This window comes from Rissa tridactyla, chromosome 2 (assembly GCF_028500815.1).
Source record: "Rissa tridactyla isolate bRisTri1 chromosome 2, bRisTri1.patW.cur.20221130, whole genome shotgun sequence".
Lineage (NCBI taxonomy): Eukaryota > Metazoa > Chordata > Aves > Charadriiformes > Laridae > Rissa > Rissa tridactyla.
In genome coordinates, this window is record NC_071467.1 from 54,664,126 (window position 1) to 54,685,527 (window position 21,402).

The 21,402-nt window shown below is 44.4% G+C and overlaps 1 protein-coding gene across 7 annotated transcripts in view; it reads right to left on the minus strand.

Annotated features, from left to right (window-relative positions):
• EPB41L3 (erythrocyte membrane protein band 4.1 like 3) overlaps positions 1 to 21,402 on the minus strand; it is a 101,120-nt gene that overhangs the window by 36,744 nt on the left and 42,974 nt on the right. For all 7 annotated transcript variants that reach the window (XM_054192579.1, XM_054192572.1, XM_054192578.1 and 4 more), the window contains exons 4-6: positions 7,214 to 7,318; positions 4,750 to 4,792; positions 694 to 769 (exon numbers count right to left, since the gene is read on the minus strand). In XM_054192579.1, the coding sequence (XP_054048554.1) occupies positions 694 to 769; positions 4,750 to 4,792; positions 7,214 to 7,318 (224 nt within the window). The remainder of the gene's footprint in view (positions 1 to 693; positions 770 to 4,749; positions 4,793 to 7,213; positions 7,319 to 21,402) is intronic.

Consider the following 21,402-nt stretch of genomic DNA (forward strand, 5'->3'; position numbering starts at 1 on the left):
AAGCAACAAAGGTTAAAAATACCCACAGGTGGCAAAATGTTAGAACAGGCTCAGCAACGGCTTGCCAATGGCATAAAACTCGTCACGGCTTCAAGGTTTTCCTGCCTCATTCCAAGGAGGAAATCAGGTGAAGTGTTTTGGGTTTGTTTTGGTTTTTTTTTTTGGGGGGTTGTGCTTGCAATCTCTGTAGAAAACCAGAGAGCAGAGGTGCAGATTGCAGAGCTGACTGACTTGGATAGCAGGGAGCAGCCATTCGTTACCACCACATTCCCTGTATCAGGTGCATCAGCTGCTCATCTCGTCCAATGACATACCAAATTTACACGCGTGCTTATTCCCATCCCACTTCTTTCCTTTCATAGTTATGATTTTACTGACAATAATAACTTGTTTCCACTAGCAAAACTGGGCAGCAGGCATCTTTGTGAAAATTAAAATCAACTCTCAGGAATATGTATACCGGAAAAGCTTGGGCTTAGGGTTAAATTATAGAAAAGAAAAAGTCTTAGCTCAGAGGACAAACACTGTTCACAGCATCTTTTCTGCCAAAGCATCGCATATTTTCCATAAGCTCATAGAGAAAGGAAGCCAATGGGAATACAAAACATTCCTTTTCTTGGATAATTAGAGTGCTAGCGCTACTATGAACAGCTTTTAAGCCCCCTCTGGAAAGGTATTTAACGTTTTAAGCACCTGGTAATATCTTCAGATAGCTGGGCAGGGTCTGGAGGGTAGAATTTCACATTAAATGCAAACTGCCAAGCACCACCTGCAAAAGAACACAGGTTGACTGAAAGTACGCTCTAAGTACAAATGGAGATGCGAGATGCCCACGCCGTTTGGTTACCAGCAGACTTAAAAATACCCCAGCCAAGCAATTCACAAGAACAGGACATAGTATCTTTTTCCCATACATCATTCTGAAGAAACTACTTTTCCCTCTCACAATTACAGCATTAGATCAGAGTTTACAACTCTTTTCTTATTTAGTAAGATTTGCACTGAAGCGAGGACCCTAAGGGAGCAGTAATTTATTACAAACACTAAAAAAAACCCCTCAGTCTGAAAACAATGTTTACTGGAATTAATCATCTGAAAACACAGCCTATGCAAGCTTTAAAAACCAATAACCCAAAAGACAGAGGCACTGGGAGCACCGCAAGCCGGAGTCCAAACGGGCTCCGGAGCAGGGTGATGTGCCGAGGTCCGGCTGCCCAAAGCAGCTCACAGCATCCTCGCAGAGTGCTGCCTCAGCACATAGCTCCTGTCGCTGGCAGACATAAATTATCCTGCAGACAAATACTGCAAGGGCAAACACAGAGAGCAGGACTGAAAACCAGTACATAGCACCGAGGAATTCTCGTTTAGTTATTTCAGTACGTTTAGGTGACCCGTGGGACGGATACTGGTTTGCGTCACCACAGTTTGTGATTTTTTTTTTTTTTTGAGTGTTAGCTTTAAATATTGTAAAGAAAGAATATCAAGACTAAAAAAGAGTTGAGCATAGTACGCAAATATAAATATAAAAGCAGGTATATATAAAATTTATTTATATAAAAATATAAAATTTATATTAAAAATAGTATAAATTCTGAAAAAAGGGACAGGTTATACTAGCGCATGTCTCGAATACAAATAAAAAGCAATAACAAAACCCCAAACCACAGTGTTCTTACAAGCAACAGAGTGGTTTTTCAGTAACGAGACTTTTCACCGAGGCCTTTGTTGTGGGATAAACCTCTTATACGGACTTCTACCACATAAATTACATGGAGAAGAGAAGGCTGAGGGGAGACCTTATTATGGCATACAAGTATCTAAAGGGTGGGTTGAAGGAGGATGGTGCCAGACTCTTTTCATTGGTTCCCAGTGACAGGACGAGGGGCAACGGGCACAAGTTGGAACATAGGACGTTCCATTCAAATACACGGAAAAACTTCTTTACGGTGAGGGTGACAGAGCACTGGAACAGGCTGCCCAGGGAGGTTGTGGAGTCCCCTTCTCTGGAGATTTTCAAGACCCGCCTGGATGCAGCCCTGAGGGATGTGCTCTAGGCAATCCTGCTTTAGCAGGGGAGTTGGACTAGATGATCTCTAGAGGTCCCTTCTACCTCTGAAGTTTCTGTGATTCTGTGAAATTACAGTATTCCTGTAGTCAAGAAACCAAAGCCAAAGTAATGACACTCCTGTTTTCTGAAATGCATTGATGTCAAATCACAAATGTAACTATAAATAAATCTCTCTCTTGAAAAGTCCCATATTGGCTGTGTAATTAGAAAATTCTCATGAACACTGTGAAAAACATGACTTTTCCTTATAAAGCTGACAGGGTTGGGCTTTCCCATGATCTTCAATGGAGGGGCACCTTCTGCCTAGGTACCTCCTAAAGAGTACGGGGTTTGAAGCTGTATCTGGTACGCTCTTCGGTCAGATAGCTTATATGCTGGATAAGTCTGTTTGCCTGGCAATACTATATGGTTGTCCTAATTGGGTGTTTGGGAGTATTTATTTAGAGATGACAGGGAAATTTCATCCCACACAAAGCCGCATCCACTCTGGTCATCCATATACCCAAGAAAACAGGCTCAATGTGCAAGAAGACTTTTGACATTTACCATGAGGACTTCAGCTCTTGGTGAGACTTCTGGGCTCCTTGATTTTAGGACCTTTTCCACTCTCTTGGGCCATAGGAGCTGGCGGGAGGAAGATCTGGCTGGCAGCGAGGATGGGGCATGGTCCCACCGGGGAGTGGACTGGCCCCAAGGTGGGAGCAGAGCCTGTGGGTGACACCTGGACCCACGACAGAGGGAAGGGGCCATGGCCCAAAGATCTATTCCAGTGGCACACACACAAAATAAATCAAACTCTATGATACAGCCTATCAGATAACATGGACAGTTAAGATACCAGAGTAGGAGACCTTCACCCCTCACTTACCCTAACTCTGTGCGAGTTTGTGGGTTATAACTAATGGGGTGCTAACCAGGGGCCGCACGCACGGTGACAGCCTCATTTCTCAACCGCTGGCATGAAATCCCTGTGGTTTGCAGTGGAATCACAGATATCTGAGTGTTGTACAACTCAACCAGCATTTAGCAGATTATATATACGTGTTTTGGAAAGCGTCATAGGTAACAGCCCTACTTTTCCACCGTTGTCCTTTTCCAAACTTCTGGGGTGAATTGTACAGAGCAAGCAAATTATTGCTGTCATCTTCTGCAAATACAACCGTCCCCCATGTCAAGTCCAGGACGAGACTCTTCTGCCCCGGTTAATCTCTCGCTGTCAGAACCTTTCATCATCTATCTCACAGCTCAGGCACATATTAAATTTCAAATCAGTGGTGTGGAGCTGAACTGCTTTACTTGCATTGACCATCAGCACCTTCCTCTCCAGATCCACCTTCTCAAGAGACTAAAGAAAGGCAGATTTTTCATCACTTTTTATTTAAGATCACTTACTTTTAATGAAAATGATACTGGCGGAAAGGTGTGGCTGCTCATAGTAAGTGGGGAAGTTTTCCAGTTAGTGTAAATTAACCCTTTGAATCTTGGAGAGGGAAGTGATTCATTTGCCAGGCCTGACCCAACAAATGTGAACTACCAGATGTATTTGCTTGTGAAAGCACAAGTTCTAGAAGAGATCATTTACAAAACATGCAAAGATAAAAAAACAACTGTGGAGGCTTTCCTGCCCTAAGAAATCACACACGCAAATATTTCATCAATTTTAAAAAGTGAGGGGGAGGAAAAAAAAAAGGCAGGTCAAATTTTGAGCCTGGCAGTCTTGACAAGGTTTTCCTTCGAGAGGTTTTTGAATTTCTAATGTCGCAGACGGCTAAATTTAACAACCGAGCTTTTTAAAATATTCATGTGAAACAGAAAATTGACTGGTTCTCTGTGAACTGAATGGTCATTTTAGGAGCAAAGTTCAAGCTTTTGAAACGCAAGAAGGAAAGATATTTTAGACAGAGTGCTACCTTTGCATCAGTGAAGTATTTCAATATGGGGCATGAGCAGCGTTCCTGGACATGATATAAATATCAGTAACACAAAGAAATAATTTATATACGTGGCCTAGTTCCTAAGGTTACACTGCTTAATGTCAAACTTCAGGTTTCTGCATCTCTGCAAATGTCAAGTTGTTTTCAGCAATGCAAGTTCACGTGTTACGAGCCTCAGTAACCGCCTGCACTCATTATGAGGTACAATGCCTAAAAGATTCAGGTAATTCCTGTGCCAGAGACTCGGGACAGGATGCAAACGATTGTGAAATTTGCTTTATCGCCCTGGGGGGAGCACGCTCTCCTGGGGGCAGGCATCGAGAAGGGGGCTGTGGTCCCATCCCACCTGTCCCCTCACCCTGTGGGCAGCGGGGCCGGGGCGAGGGGCTGGGAAGAGGGGGCTGCCAAAACCCCCCAGGTGCTGGGGGCACCCGGGTGGGACGAGCCCTTGGAGCCAAGAGCGGCGAGTTACCCCAGACATTTAGGAACAAGCCCAGAGGATTGGAGGGGCCGGGCAGTGATGGGCATGTGGTGCCCACAACATGCCTCCTGCGTGCCGGGAGCCCCCTCTGCCTCTCGCATCCCCGCTCGGCACCACAGGGATCCAACACCTCAACACCTGCACAAATACTGCTGGCAGTTTAAAGGAAGAGACTTTTTTTTGCGCAGATTTTTGGGGTCCGGATACCCCAGACTGAAAGTTTGCCAGACGCCCTGAAACAAACGCGCAAACGATAACAAACTTACTTCGGATCTGCTTCTTGATTTCCTTGGCAGGGTCCAACCAATTCTGCAAAGAAAATGTTTCCTTGTTTCAATTTGAATTAGAAAACACAATAAACATTATTTTTACAACAGTGCTATGAGTCAAAGCTAGAACATGTAAAGGTCTGCCACCCCTTTCTCCTTGGAGCAGCAGTAGGCAGGCATAACACTAACTTTCAAGATGTGGCCCTGGGTAGAAGCAGGATTTTTATTAACCTTCCCAGACATCGAGGGGCTGAATGGTTTGAAATAAAAAACAGAACAGAAATTAGTAAAATAAATCCACAGCAACCATTTTTCCAGAGTATCTTCTGGGAAAATTAAATTTCTACGAGCCTGTTAAGAAGGGGTTGGGGTTTTTTTTGTTTGTTTGGTTGGTTTTTTTGCTCTAATCCTGGAAGGTCTGAAAAGCCTTGCTAGAGGATAAGCAAGTGTGGTGTGGGGTACGACCCCATTTGCCACCCGGCGTGGACACGAGGGGCTCCCCAGGGGCAGAAGGAGCCCGAGGCGGGGGGGAAAATGAGAGGCAGAACTGCAGCACTGGGGCTGCCCCCCCATCCATGCTGCGCAGAGCCCAGCGATCACACACAAGAAAAAAAACCTGCCGAGGAGGTGGGCAAGTATCACGGCGATGTGCTACTACTCCAAGGATGCCAAGGAGCAGATGAGACTCCCCTGGAGGAGGCGCAGAGCAGCTTGGGGTCTCTCAGGGTCACTGCCACAGCCAGAGCTTGCAATTAAAAGAGCAGCCTGCTCTGTACCTGCCTCTCGGGCACCGGGAGGTAAAGACCCTGTGCTTCTGCCTTGTCCTCTAACAGAATCAAATTGATATTTAAAATGCATCAGCAGAGCCCAGAACAAAAAGTTCGCTTCCCCTCGGAAAGTTCCACTTTCACCACAGAAAGATAAACAAACGTATCAGAGAAAAAAAACAACAACAAACTAAAGAAATATCAAACAAGTAGAACACAACAATCCCGCCCCCCCAACAAAAACAACCAGTTTGCAGCTGTCCAAACCCAGTCTGTGGTGCAAAACATGAGCCTGAAGAGCTCCAGCTATCGCTGAGCACAAAAGCACACTATGCACCAAGAAATTAAAAGATGCATCAGGATTTCTGTTTTCAAAGATGACATGTGATGTGGGCACATGTATTGTCTGGCTGGAAGTTATCTGGCAGAGGATGGAGGTAAATTGCTAAGTACTTGGGCGTTAAAAACATGCACGTTAGTGATCAATAAATGTGGTGGCAGACAGTATTCTTTTAGCTGTTTAGCTCTGTAAAGTAACTGGCGATCTATAAATGTTTAGTGCTTCTAAACCACCTGTTAATAATGAATACATTCTTCTCTTTCCAGTACAGGAAAGCACACCTATCTGGAAATGCACTTAAACATCTGCCTAACTTTTACCACAACTCAAAACTAAGCACATGCTAAAGTGTTATCTTGCGCTGACAAGGACCAAGCATCTGCTTAAGTGGTTTTCTGACTCAAGAAACAAAATCCTTATATTTAGAAGTCCGTAAAGAAAGGGGAAAAGACAGGCAAAAAGACTGATTTCTTTCGTATCACATATAACCAAAACAAAGGGAAGCCTAGAAAATAAAACTGTCCTCACTAGACATAAACAGCTGAAGAAGCTCCAGCTTCATCAGGGAAGACCTTTCAGGCCATGCCAAGCACAAAATACCTTCACCTGGTGAGCTCTGCTGGGCTACGGCACATACTACTACAAAGTTCTGTTACTATTTTTCTTTCAAAATATTTCTCTTAAAATGCCAAAAACACACAGCATATTTTAGATTATCCTTTGCAACTCTTTCTTTCACCGTAACGTCTCTAAAACAATATATATATCGTTTGCACATCAGATCTTCTTGGACACTGTTAATACAGAGGTTATTCAGGACTGACGTTGAGATGCAGACAAGCAGAATGTGATTCACTACTGCTGCCAACTGCTTCTGAAGGCTTAAGTCTTTAGCCAAATCAACAATAACACTCAGATAAAGCAGGTCAAGACTCACAACCTTACTTTATCTCAGCAGTTAGCAGGAGGAGTCAATCAGCTCCTGCCTATCTGTATTCCAACCACGGTAGTATTACGACTTATTTTAGCATTGCGTGTTTAATAGTGTATCTATGAACGTAAATCCGACTTTCCTCAATGGCAGTGATGAAATAAATCATACTAGAAAGAGAATGTGATTAACTTATTTCATGTCATAAATAGCCAACATGGAGGAAAGTCAGGGAAACACAGGGGATGCTCTCAAGAGGTAGAGAGTTACAAAAACCAGTACTCAAGCTGTGCCTATGGAACTTGGCAAGGAAGATAAAAACAACTTCTGGACTGTTTGCAACTGTCTGGGGGCGGGGGGGCGGTGTCTCAGGGGAGCTCTGAAGTCCACGTGCCAAAGACCAGCTGCAGTTTTGTGGGTTACCTTTTGGTTTTCCGTGTCTCTGTACGTTAGTCCAAAGTAGTCTTTTTCCAAAAGGTTCAGATGCTCGCATACTTTGTCGAATAGCACTTGACCTCTGGAACGTTTCTGTGGGAAATGAACAGGAAAAAAAAAATAATCAAGTTTGCAAAATAAAGTAATATAAGCCTTAAAATAGCACCTTTTCTGTTTAATCCTCAAAGCAATATCCCCCAAATGATTTAATTCAATTCATCTGTCTTTCAAACCTATTGATCTGGAGCTTCATAAGAATATGCTGAATGGGGCAAATCTGCTTTTCATAAAAGTTCAAGTCTTCTTGCGGAGTTAAAAATAACACCAATACACGTCATGTTTCAAGTTTCAATGAGAAGATCCTTTCTGTCTTTCAGAAATTCCAACTTCAAATGCATGCTGAGGTGGTATCTCAGCAAACCGGAGCATTCTTTGTGTGCAACAGTAGCAACAAACAACGGCACAAAACATTCCCGCTCATGGACTACGAGAGCTGCGACTCGGGGGTGATCCACTGGAGGAAAAACCATACGTGGGGATATTTCTTGCTCCAGTAACAATGCGGACTGATTCCAGGATCCTTTTTTGTGTAACATGTGAGGAAATGTGACACACTACATCATCTACTGAAATCACTGCCAGAGCCTGGTATCTCACTGGGAAGGCAGCTGGTTAAGCAAGCAGCTTTCCAGTGTCCCACTAACCTTCTTTACTGCTAACGCGTTAGATGAGAAGATCTCTCACTGTCAACAGCCAGAGCCCTTTAGCAGAAGCTTTGTAGTATCTCTCATATTGGACAGTAAAAATTCAGGTTATCTGAGTTCCCAGCGTTACATTTGACACTGAGAAAAATTCTCCAAAAAAGACAAACACACAGGGAAACGTCCTCTTTGTAAGCTACGCGTGCCAACTTTGACATGCATTCATTATGATAAACAATTCAAAATTATTTGGGCCACCGTTTCATCGCTTCCCGCTTCCCGAAGTGCAACTCAGCTAAAGGAAAAAAAATCTCCCCACTTTATATCAAACGCACACATACATAAATATTTCAGTTGATGTCAGTGCCGCTGTTTCTTTGTCTGTAGCACACACGTGACTTGAAGCAGACTGGAAATACACTACTTGCTTCCAAGGCAGCACAGGAGGCTGACACAGGAGAGGAGAGAACGTCGCCTCCTGTCCTGGGTTGAGCAACACGGGACTAGTTTCTCTTCTAATGCTGGGGAAAACTCCACCTTTGGAAGACTGTAGTGTCTGAATCCGTGAAAATATTTACTTTATAGCCACCTAGGCCATGTGGGATTCAAGGTCTCAATGTTTTCAAGCCTTGCCAGGTGCAGGCACGAGGAGGAGCGAGGACTGGGCATTTGACCCAGGCTGGCCAACAGGATTGTTTCATACCATGAATGTCACATTCACTATCAATTAGAAAGTTTGCTGCATAGTTTCTCCCTCCCTTGATGGCGGCGGTCCAGAGAAACTCCTTGTCCCGGTGCCGGACCCCTGAGCCCTTCCCTTCCCCGCAAAGCCGTTGCGCTCGCAGTGTCCGACATTTGCTGCCCACGGCTGGGAGTGCACGGCTTCTGCTGGTGGAATGGGCTGAGTATAATTCTTGTATATCTTATATTAGTATCAGGATTAATACTGGTTCTTTAGTACTATTGTAATTATTTAGTCTTATCCTATTAAATCTATTTATATTTCAACCCTTGTGTTTCCTTGCTTTCCTCGACTCCCCTTTCCAGGTGGGGAGGGGTCGTCGGGTGATAGAATAATTGTCTAAACAACAATAAATTGTTATGGGTTTTCTGAAACCATAATACCTCTGAATTTCGGTGCCTCCACCGACAGCACTGCGCCTGGACCGTGCTGCCAGCCCAGCAGCCTTGGCCAGGGGATGGATAGTTCGCAATCCAAGCTGACACAGCTATGCCAACAAACCCGTGGAGCCCAACGCTGGCCTCAAACTATTTTAGAAGTGGTAAGCAAGCCAAGAGAAAAGAAAAAAAAAAAAAAAAGAAAAAATAATTGAGGGTTGCTGCCTAACACCCTGCGAAAACATTCCGAGAGATGATGGAGGGAGTTGTGCAGCATAACCTCATTTCTGCTGACTTCGGTATTTCTACTGAGGCTCTGATGGTACATTAAAAAGGAAGAAGGAAAGTATCCTCTACATTTTTATCAATGGGGAAACTGAAGAGTGTGGCTGATAGAGCTTAACAAGCGTCCTCCAGCTGAGCAAAAAAACAGGCACAGAAGTGCATTGCAAGCATATTGCTGCAACTTCATTTATTGTGTCTTCCAGCATCATTTGAGCAAACGGCTCTAGAGCCTTGTTCTGCTTGTCAAGTGCTTTCCACCCTGCAGTAGGAAGCATGACTATAGCCCAGCTCCTTTATAATTTCAAACAAATGTTTAGTTAATTCTTCACACCCCGAACTTGGAAGTAGATAATTAGATGTTGCCAGTTTTATACTTGATGCTCCACTGAGATGATCAGGCAGATAAAAAAGATCTGACTGTTGATGTGCAGAGAGGAACGAAGTCAGAGCCTTCAAGCCAAAATAGCCACGTTTCTGCTATAAGCATTTTGCCAAATTTCTGGCCTTTCCACGTGATAAAAAAACAAGTGGTTATACTGAATGGGGAGAAATATGCAGGTCAGCTCTATAGGATACCGGCTTTGAGAAACACCATACCTGCACCAATGCACCACTTAGACGTATTTGAATTGTGACACTTCAATGTCCTCTTAATTTTAAGAGTCTCACAAGGCCAACACGGGAGCTGTTTTATGTGGCCGTTCCGTGCAGCTACACAGATGTCAGCTTTGAGAAATAGTAGCTAGCAGCTGCAAGGTACAGTGCTTTAACAGGGAATTGCAGGAAACAGTTGTGTGGGGCTGTGCTGTAATAAAAACCAACCAACCAAAAAAACCCCCAATGCTCAGGATTTCTTGTAGGGCTACACATTGCGGGCAAGCGAGAGTAAGTACAGCAACCCTGGAAGAACTTGCATAGCTCAGTTCTTGTCCATGACAAAATGGATCCTCCTCCTACATGGAGATGGAAGTTGTACTCAGCCACTTTCCACAAAATTTCTGCTGCATCAGGATACGGGAAAGCCCAGCCGGTGCTGTGAGAGGATGTCAGAAATACCGCATTTAGCTGACAGCCTTTCCCAGACAGGGTCCTCTCTTCACCAGACGCCAGCTGTGAACTGGTGGTGGTGGAGGACCACTTTCCTTCTCACTCTCCGCAGAAACCAGTATCTCCATCAGTATCCAGACAGATGCGCCTCATGCAGCCTCGCCGCTGCCCCTGACCGCCTCTTCCCAGGTCAGAGCTGACCCAAGGAGCAGGATTTTGTGGGATGGGGGCTGCCTGGCAGTGTAGCCACCACTGACACCCTCCAAATCCTCGTGTACCTGTGTATAAGCAGCACTGCTGCTTCGTACCCAGGCAGCATTAGCATGCACACCCTCTCTCTAAAACAACGTTGCACAAAAACACGGTGAGGGGAGGCTACTGCATTAATCCATGGGAAATTATGAGGTTTAGTTAAGGAATATATAATTAAAGGAACTGAGCAGACCTCCTGTGCTCTTGCTAATTGCTTTTATTTTACTGTGTGGCCAAATAAGCATGCCAGACAAGTCATGGGTATAATTGCTTTGGCAGGGAGAGAATGGGAGGAGGAGGAGAGAAAGGTCAAGTTACAAATTCATACAGGTCCTCAACCCAACCTAAACCTTTGCCTTCCACCATTTTGGGGTGACAAGTCTAAGGCCATGAAAGACTGACGCTCTGCTAGTTACTGTGGATCGCAGCTTAATGCCAAAGATGACAACCAACTCTCAGCAGTCCAAAAAATGTGGATTAAAAAAATAAATAAAAAAAAATATCAGACTTCATGCTATAGAATACTGGCCCTGTAAATGAACAGTTCTTCCAAAAAGTAAATATGGTAAGATTCTCCTCCAGAAATATTCTTAGCCATTTATCAGGCATGAACAGGATGAAATTAAATGTGCAGATGTGGAAAGAGTGACACTTCGCTTAAGCTTTGGGTAATAAAGACAACAGAAAGAATGCAAAACATAGACTGAACGGTGTAAACGAGTATGGAAGTCCGGGAGCAAAAACTTTACACTTTTCACAGCCTGCTCCCTGCAGCTCTATAAAGGCCAGGGCTCTCGCTGAAAGCTGGAATGGAAATAAACAGCCTCCTAGTCAAGCTCCCAGTGAAAGGACCCAGCAGCAGCCAACTTGGCAAGCCTATGCCCGCCAGCAATTCCCACACACAAGGGAGAGGAGAAGCAGCCTCTCTCCTCACCAGCTTCTCCTCTGTTTTGGAGCTGAGCCTTTCCCTCGTTGGGAGGCCGAAGGACACAAAAGGCTCTCCCATCCCCTAAGTGGCTTCCCCAGAAACAGTCCATGCTCAAGCCCCTCCACATTGTCTTCTTCAGCCCATAACTCTCCATCCCACCCCCATTCCCTTACAAGACCACCAGACCAAGAAAACACGTTGTACATCACTGAGAGCGAGGAGCTCAAAAATGAAGTACTTCTATCTTGGGTGGATAACAAGACTATTATAAAGTCAATTATTCTCATTGACTAACATTTGGGTACAACGTCTGGTATTTCTTAATGCAGAAAAATAATGAGAGAGTTTTCCTTTATTGTGATTAAGCTCCTAAGCTGTAATGTACTTATGATAAACGAACATTATTAAAGTGAATAAACGCAAGCCTTTGTTATAGATACATTGTCACTTCAGTCACAGAATCACAGAATGGCTGGGGTTGGAAGGGACCTCTGGAGATCATCTAGTCCAACCCCCCTGCCAGAGCAGGGTCACCTAGAGCAGGCTGGACAGGAACGCGTCCAGGCAGGTTTTGAATATCTCCAGAGAAGGAGACTCCACCACCTCTCTGGGCTGCCTGTTCTAGTGCTCTGCCACCCTCAAAGTATGGAAGTTTTTCCTCATGTTGAGATGGAATTTCCTATGTTCAAGTTTGTGCCCATTACCTCTTGTCCTGTCACTGGGCACCACTGAAAAGAGCCTGGCCCCATCCTCCTGGCACCCACACTTTAAGTATTTATAAGCATGATAAGATCCCCTTGTCTTCTTTTTTTCCAGACATATATGTACTGCACATTAATATAATCACAGAATCACAGACTGGCTGAGGCTGGCGGGCACCTCTGGAGATTGCCTAGTCCAATCCCCCTGCTCAAGCAGGGCCACCTACAGCAGGTTGCTCAGGATCATATCTACTTGGGTTTTGAATATCTCCAAGGATGGAGACTCCATAGCCTGCCTGGGCAACCTGTGCCAGCATTTGACCACGTTCATAGTAAAAAAGGTTTTTTTCTTATGTTTAAATGGAATTTCCTGTATTTCACTTTGCGTACACTGCCTTTCGTCCTTGTACTGGGTATTGCTGAGCAGAGTCTGGGTCTGTCTTTACTCCTCCCATCAGGTATTTGTATACATCAATGAGATCCCCCTAAGCCTTCTCTCCTGTGGGCTAAGTCCCAGCTCTCTCAGCCTTTCCTCATAGGAGAGATGCTCCAGTACCTTTATGATCCTTGTGGCCCTTTGTTAGACTCTTTCTATTATGTCCTTGTCTGTCTTGTACGGGGGAGCCCAGAACGGGACCCAGTGCCGCAGGAGTGTCTCACCAGTGCTGAGTAGAGGGGAAGGATCACCTCGCTTGACCTGCTGGCAACACTACCTAATGTGGCCTAGGACACCCCTGGCCTTCTTTGCTGCCAGTGCACATTGTTGACTCCTGTTCACCTTGTTGTCCATCAGGACCCTCAGGTAATAATAAACCCTTTATTGTAGCAATCAAGCTACCAAAACCATATGTTACTGTACTGTGATAAGCAATGAGGAGAATTACACATGAAATAAACAACCAACAATTTAATACAAAGACGTGACACCAACTTCCTTGTCATGCTAATAAGACCCCAGGAACGCTCTTCTATTTAGTGAGATACAGGGAAGAGATATCAAATGTTATGTGCTGGATGGTGCTTCCCAGGCTGGAAGCTAGTTGGGGCAAAGGGAAATCTGTCAGGATCCAGAACTGCCTCCTCCAAGAGGCAAATTTTGCTGCTTTGCAAGAGCCTAGCCTTGGCTGCCCCACACCACAAGGCACCGTCTCTCAGAAACGTGTCCTTCAAGCTGCTGTAGCTCCTCATTTGGCAGTCCTGTGCTGTCCTTGAAACATGACCATTTGCAACTGTCTGTGGGGCATTTTGGCACCCACTTCGTGGGTACAGCCTGAGCCGCTCTTCTGATGCACCCTCCTCTCCCTGAACAACACACCTTCGCTTGCCGGGTAACCTCCACCCGACTGGATTGGCCACCTTTCCTAGCTTTATTCCAGCAGAGCAGTGTCCATGCTGAGGACCTGTCACCACTCCGGCTTCTTCCAGCCCGAATGCAACCCTCTGTCTGACAAATTTCTCCCTGGAGGGGCAATGCCACACTGGGACTGGTATCTCAGCAAGGCTGAGGAGCATCCATTCTCAGTGAGTTTCAAGGCACTGGCCAGGCAATGCCACAGCTGGCCTGACCCAGTGCCAGCCGTCACCCTGCTCAAATCAGGGCCCTCCCCAGTCCCTTCCAACCACCGCGGCTGTGATACTGGGCTCCCCGTGCACCTCCACAGGTGCCAAGGGGTTAATCATTGTGTACCTGATTAAAGCGTAAAGTGTTAGTCTACTCTCATACTCTATTTTTACTTACGAGCAGATTACCTTCCTCTCACTGGCAGGGAACTCAGGTGAGGAGCTGAAGGGCAGAAAACAGCCCTCTCAGCTTCCCAGAAACAAAAGCTCTTGCAACCTCCGAAGTGTCGCATTTTGGAGCGGTTCTATTTTTGCATCCGATGCTGCAGTCTCATGTGGATGCAAAACGCTGAGCAAGGGCTGGGGGAGGAAGGTGCCTGCAGCATGCAGGAATGCCCCTCCTCTTTGAAAGCAATTACAAGAAAATCACATTCAGACCAAGTTCTACAGACAAGGGAAAACCCACAGACAGAACGAGTCCCACAGCCAAACAGTTATAGCTGCGATGCATTTTATTACAATTTTTTTTTTATCATATATTTTATTATTATAGCTGGGATGCTGGGAGGTAATAGGGATGCATTTTCGCCACCAATAACCACCATCTCCACTGCACAGCCCCTAGAAAGTCAGGGCAGCCCAATGCACTGAAACTTTGCCCCCTCCCTTTCCGTTGAGTCAAGGAGCACAGCGAGACGAACAAGTATCGCAGCTGCAGACCCGGATTTCTAATGGAAAGGGTTGGCACGTATCTTTCTGCGCGAACACATACGCAAACGTTGTGCATCGCCACTTTCCTCGGCAAAGCTGTCAAGCAGCCAGCGAACAACACGACACCACCACCAGCCTGGCGTTAAACTCTGCACAATTACTTTAATAACTCCAGTTGGGCACCATCGCTGGGAGAGGGACAAACAGATTAGTATCACGAAATCCCGGTAGGAATAATTGGACTTTAACTGAGGTTGAGGTTATCTGGTTCACATTCCTAATTAGCGTTTGCACTTTCCAATGGATCTTAACAATGTAGCGTATAAATGTGTGGGCTGGCTCTAGCCTTGCATGCTGTAATGTATTTTGGCATGTGGCTGTACTAACCTCTTCCTTTTTCCCCGTTCTTTCTGGTGGAGAAGTATTAGCTAATTTTTTCATTTGCGATGTGCATGAGGAAAAAGATTCCAATCATTTCCAGACCACTGATTTTAGTTCATTTTACTGTTTCGATTTAAACTGCATTTTGCAAGTTATTTTGGTAGACACTTGGATTTCTACACTGCACGGGCCACGTGGTGACCTCCTCTGTGCGAACAAGGAAAACACCCATAAAAGTTAAAAGGTATATGGCAACAAGTAACTAGCACACACAAGGGGAAGTTTCTCCCCCACCACGTTGCAGCTTCTGCAATTATTCTTGCAACACAAACAAGTGTAAATGATTAACTGGTTGTCAGGAATACTTTACTCGCCGCAGTGAGCACTCTCTTCCCACAAATTCCCCCAGCTCAGTCTCTGAATTGCTGAATTCCAGCCTACTGACAACACACTTTCTCATTCTTTCCTCATGAATTACCCAGTTTACACAAAAATATGCCCAATCCCAGAAAAAAACCAAACAACATTACTTGCACCGATAGTCATTACTTGTAAGTTCGAGTGTATGCAAGCTTCCAAGATTCACTTTTGTACTGAGAACCCCATTTCTGGGGGAGGGATTTGACCGTCACAAATATGTCATAATTTAAAATGCATAAGCAAATATGTGCATAATTTAACGCACGTAATATGTGCATACGCAAACATATACAAATTCATGAGGAAGCAAACATTCAGTGTGGTTGCAAGTGCAGAGCAGCTGGCGTCCACACACCACGGCGCTTCGCCATCTACCAAGAATCAGTCAGAGGTCCTGAACTCACACAGTCATTCTGGTAAGGAGCACATTTTTATCTGCAAATGAAATAAAAATCTACATACTATGACACTTCCCACATCTTTTCTCAAAGAGTTTGAGCTGGTCAAGATACAAAGGGCTGAATAATTCTAGAAGCTAATAATTGCATTTCAGGCCAGAAAGTTTCCAAATAGGAAGAACATATTTTTTGACCAAATCTTGATTAGAGGATGAAAAAAACAGCAGAAGGTTTATTTTTCCCAAGGAAGATAAATGGACGAAGCCATTCCAAAGGACTTTAACTTCATTTCACTTCTACACATTTGTATTTCACATTTTCAGAGGATTTGCTTTTGTGTTGTTTACATTTCTCCACAGTTTCTCTCCACAGGGAAAAGAAGATGAGGGAGAAAGGTGACAGAGGAGAAAAGAAACCCCAAATTTCTTCAAATCTACCGTTTCTCAACTGAAGTTCCCAGCAGAAAGCTAAGCGGGGGGCATCCAGGAAGAAGAATAGGATGGAGAATCTTTCCTGGAGCATCAACTGGCAGAGAATCAGCAAGTTTTTCTCTGGTTTATTGAAGTACATCTTACAGACGACATGTATAACTTGCAGGACGAGAGCTTTTAAAAGCATAACATGACTTAACCACTGGCATTTAGGCCCCTCCATCCTTTGCTGTGCTTGCTGAAAATGGCACTGGCAGATCCAGAAAAATCAACATTTTGTTTATCTGAAAGTTCAGAGCATTGACAGTGGTGTTCTAGGCATTACACAAAACATTTTCAAGAAAGTCACTTCTGCTACTGAACAAAAGCTTTGCTGAAATTACTGTACAACGTTGTACACAAAAGACAGTGGTAAGATATACAAAATGACAAAGCAAAAACCAAACACCCTACTCCCCTCTCCCACAGAGACAGAGAAAAGCTTAAAGATAGAAGAACTGGAGTCATCCGGTCTTTTTACTCCAACTATTTTATGTTTCTTAGGGAAAAATCTTGGTTTTGGCACATGCAGAGTACTGTAAATCAACATTTATAAGGACACATGTATCCCTTGGATGGACATAATACTCTCAAGCAGTTTGTAAGCAGTTCGCCAGCATGGGTAGGAGATACTGAACAAGACCTTTCTGCCAGGCTTTCAGGTGGCAAAGAAAACAAGGGCAAGGAAATAAAAGTTTCGAAGTAAAACACATTCATTTTTTGGTTGTCAAAAGGAAATGCCATTTAATCTTTTACGAACTTAATTGTAGCTACTAATGAAACTTCATTTGGAAAAGTCCCAGGTCACAGTTCCAAATACAATCTACTGAGTAAACAATTTAGCCAGACGTGAGAAGAACTAAGAGCTAGGCAATTTCAGAAAGCTATAGTTGAATAAAATCTGCATTAAAAAGACTTTCTTCCCCCCATATGAATATACTTCATATAAAGAGATGCTTTTCCTGAAAGCTGCATGCTGATACAAGCTCTCCAAATGTTCCATTTCCTTATTGACATTTTTATGTGTGAACCTGCATATACATCCCAGTAGGTGACCAACGTATTCTAATACTCTGAAATAAAACCTGCAATACTATTTGGCCTATCTCTGCTTGTTAATTTAGAACTCTATCCCATACTGCTCTGCACATGTAAACAAACATCACACAAGAAAACTTACCGTAGACTAGAAAGTATTTTGACATACAGTGATGACTGTTTTCTTTTTTCCCTCCATCAGGGCAGTACTATAATTTATCAGCTTATTGTAAGGTATTGAAACGTATTACCATTCCCGAAAATAACCTTTTCTGACCCCTATCTCCCAAGTATTTAATACAAACATTTAGATAAACGTGTAACACTGTCTATGCTATAGTTACACACCTACACCAAACGTCAATGACATTGTATAACATGACACAGTTTTTATCAGGGGCAACCTTCTTTAATGCTGTTTGAGCTTGCAATCCTAAAAAGCCAGCACTAATCTAAAAACACCCCGGGGACTGCTAAATCCCAGTAAGAAGATTGGTGACTTAGTGCCGACGGCGGCATCCAACCAAATTAGGGTTTTTGCCTTCTACCTCAGCAGCAGAGAGATCACACCAGCACGGACATCACATGAGCTTGCACACAAAAGCTACCCAGTTTGCACGCCCGGGAATAAAGCGGGCACTTCGCACACGGCAATGCAAAGCAGCAAGAGGAGGCACCTGAGAAATAATAAATACTCTGGAGCACGTCTTTATACGTGTCACGGCTGCACGTGTGCAATGGCTACAGAAATACCTGTCAAACGTGATGATTATCCAATGCTCGGGCATCCCAAGTGCATCAACGGAATTCATACTGTAAAAATTGAGATCTTACAAGCACTACTCTCTGATAAAGGTAAAAAAAGAGCGGATACTATTTCTCAAATAGCAGAGAATCTCAATCTCAACATATTGATTGGTCTCACATATTTGCTAAATCCTGACATAAGATAAACAACCGTATTCCGTGATTTTGGAGGCTTTTCAACAGAGAAAGCACCCCCTTTGCTCAGCTTTCTTGAGAATGGAGATTGTCTGGGCTTGGATCTCACTAGACGTACGGCTGATCCACTGGCTTAATGCCTCCTGACTGCCCGACCGCCTCCTGCAAGATGCTCTGCGGTAACTCAAGCGGGTCTCCTGGGATTCAGTACAGCAGTTGAAGCTTTCCAGTGGGGGTTATAAATATAAATATTTTTCCTTATTCTGTCTATACTTGGATGAGCTCAGCAAACACTCATCTCTCCTCTGTTAACTGCTAACTATGCCCAAGCCTAGCACCAACACAGCAAGGGGAACTAACGCTACATGTACCATAAATAGTTACTGGCATATATCAGCAAAAACCAACCATAAACTTTTTGTTTATTTGCAGCTGAAAAAAGCTCTACTGATAACACAGTCCGATTTACAGAGTAATCTTGCCATATGAATTTAAAAGCCACAGAGCTCTCCCTGACCTACATTGTCAGGCTGGAGTGGAAAAAAAAAAAAACAAAACAACCCAAAACATCACACAGAAACCAGAGCAGACAAAGATGCTCTAGAGACAGGAGAGGCAGCACGATGATCAGGCTTTTAGATCTGGGGTACTTTAGACAGAATCGCACCATTGACGCTGGGGTTCTCCAGAAAAACAACGTAGCCTATTCTCAAGTTACATCCAAGCTTTATCCACTTCAGAGCAAAACCATTTCTGCCAGAGCAAGATAAACCATGAGAGACAGACCTCGCTGCCTATCAAAGCTTTGCTTTACAAGCAGGTATTTCCTCACCACCCAGTCCCATCTGATATTTTGTTTACTGTATCAACAGACTGGGATAAGAAAACATAAAAGCAGCTCAGTGAACACCTCATGGGGCTCAGCTGGATAAAATCACCCATGCGAGGTGTTAGGATTTTATATGACAGCTGATATTTTTAAGAGATGATAATAAAGTGAACTGGGGGCCTACAGGAAAGCTGGGGAGGGGCTGTTTGCAAGGCCATGTAGCGATAGGACAAGGGGCCATGGTTTTAAACTAGAGCAGGAGAAGTTTAGATTAGACATTAGGAAGAAGTTCTTTACCATGAGGGTGGTGAGACACTGGAACAGGTTGCCCAGAGAGGTGGTGGAGGCCCCATCCCTGGAGACATTCAAGGCCAGGCTTGATGAGGCTCTGAGCAACCTGATCTAGTTAAAGATGTCCCTGCTTACTGCAGGGGGGTTGGACTAGATGACCTTTAGAGGTCCCTTCCAACCCAACACATTCTATGAATCTATGACTTATTTAGTTTTGGTCTGGAAACAGCAACTCTGAATGTTAATGTAGGGACAGCACCTATAAAATTGGAACAACTAGCAACAGAGTTGGAGGTGAATTTAAATGGCTGGAGCAGGTAACAGGTGCTCGAGTAGCACAGAAACGGGGAATGAAAGGAGGAGGGAGGCTTGGCAGATGAGTGACCGGGCAGCGACATGAATATCAGCAACTTCTCTGGGAGGATGGGCAGGGGGCAGAGCGGGGAATGGACGCATGGTCCAGAAATAGCAGGAGGTTTTAAAATCTGACCATCCGTTTGGGGAAGGGAAAAGGGTAAGCAAAGCCCTTCATCCACTGTTTGTGACTGATATTCCAGTAGCGCTTTAAAATGCTCGCTCAGGTTGGGTGCTGGCTGCACCAGGCACCCCAGTAAGAAGCAGCAGGCGCTCTGGGGTGAGGACCTGGAGAAGACAAACATGGAGGGACTGACGCAGTCTTGCCCTGGTGAGGCTGTCAGCAAGGACAGTGACAAGGACAGGACCCCTGGAGCCACCAGACCTCTGTCTGCCCAGGGTAAAATGTGGGTAAAACATCACCCTCTCGTGGGCTCCTGCAAACAAGTTAACCAGCAATGAGCCTTCCAGAACCTGGGTTTGAGTGTGCATGACCAAAAAATTTTTAAAAACTTCGCCAGATGGAGAACAAGCTCCTGTTGCCTGGCTTGTGTCCAACTGGTGCACCAAGGGGAGGGAACTGGAAGCAACATTTCATGAGGGAGTTTTCAGCTAATCATTTATTCCCTAGAAAATGCGGTTTCAGGGCAGCTGAAAGTATTTGTCAATGTAGGTCGACCTCTCTCAATAGTTTTCACCATTATGAAAAACAGCTCATGCCTCCAAAGTATCAAAATGAAGATATTTGTTCGCTAAACCCATCATTTCACTGCCCAAAACATTTTCAGAAACTATTAACGAAAGGCAAGAGATAAGATGACTAGATGCAGAAAACAGACGTGGAGAGGACACGTACAAATCACTTTTTTTGTTGTTATTTTGAACTTTTGGCCTTTATTTTGATTGCGACCATGTCCTCTGCCGTGCCAAAAGGTGGAATTTAAAGCCCAACCTGCTGCTTACTTGGTGCGACGTCTGAAGGAGTGACTTGGGTTTAATTCGCGGTTCTCCTCCAGTCTCTGTAAAATACCTGCATATTAACTGGAGGAAATACGAGAGACCCCAGCTGTCTAATTGCTTAGGTGTGTTTTCCTTCCAAGGTTACAAGAGACCTTTTCCCTGATTACCAGGCAGCCCAGATGTTCCCAGCTGTGAGGAGCTGTGGGGGGGGCGGGGGGGGGCTGAGCCTCTCCTGGCGAGGAGGAAATGCTCCAGCCCCACTAGTGCCACACCAGCATCCTCCCTCTGCCTTGTGGCACTTCCAAAATGCTTGGCTCAACCTGAAGTGACTTTTTTTTTTTTTTTTTAACTTTAGATTTCTTTACCTTCAGTGAAAAACCTTTAAAAAAAGAAAATAAAAAACACTAAAAAGGTAGCCCTAACACGTTTATTTTGTTTCAATTACCAAACTGAAGCAAAAAGCCTTTTTCTGCTCAGCCTCTCAGTTGATTATTACGAGCTGACAGCATCGGTATCGATTTCCAGAACATTATGGTTCCTGAATTGACAAGTATTTTAACTCATAAAAAGCTGCACGCAGTGTTCGGAAAAAGAAAGCCAGAAGAGTTGTGTATTAACTCTATTCAGCTGGAACACATTCAGGCAATACCGAGACTCCTACTGACATGTGTCAGGTAACATAGATCTTAACTGAATCCCCTGGCTAATCTAAGTCATCCCTAATTAGCGGGTCTGGGGACAGAAAGCATTCTGTGTAATGACGACGATGCATCTCAACCCAGTCGCATTT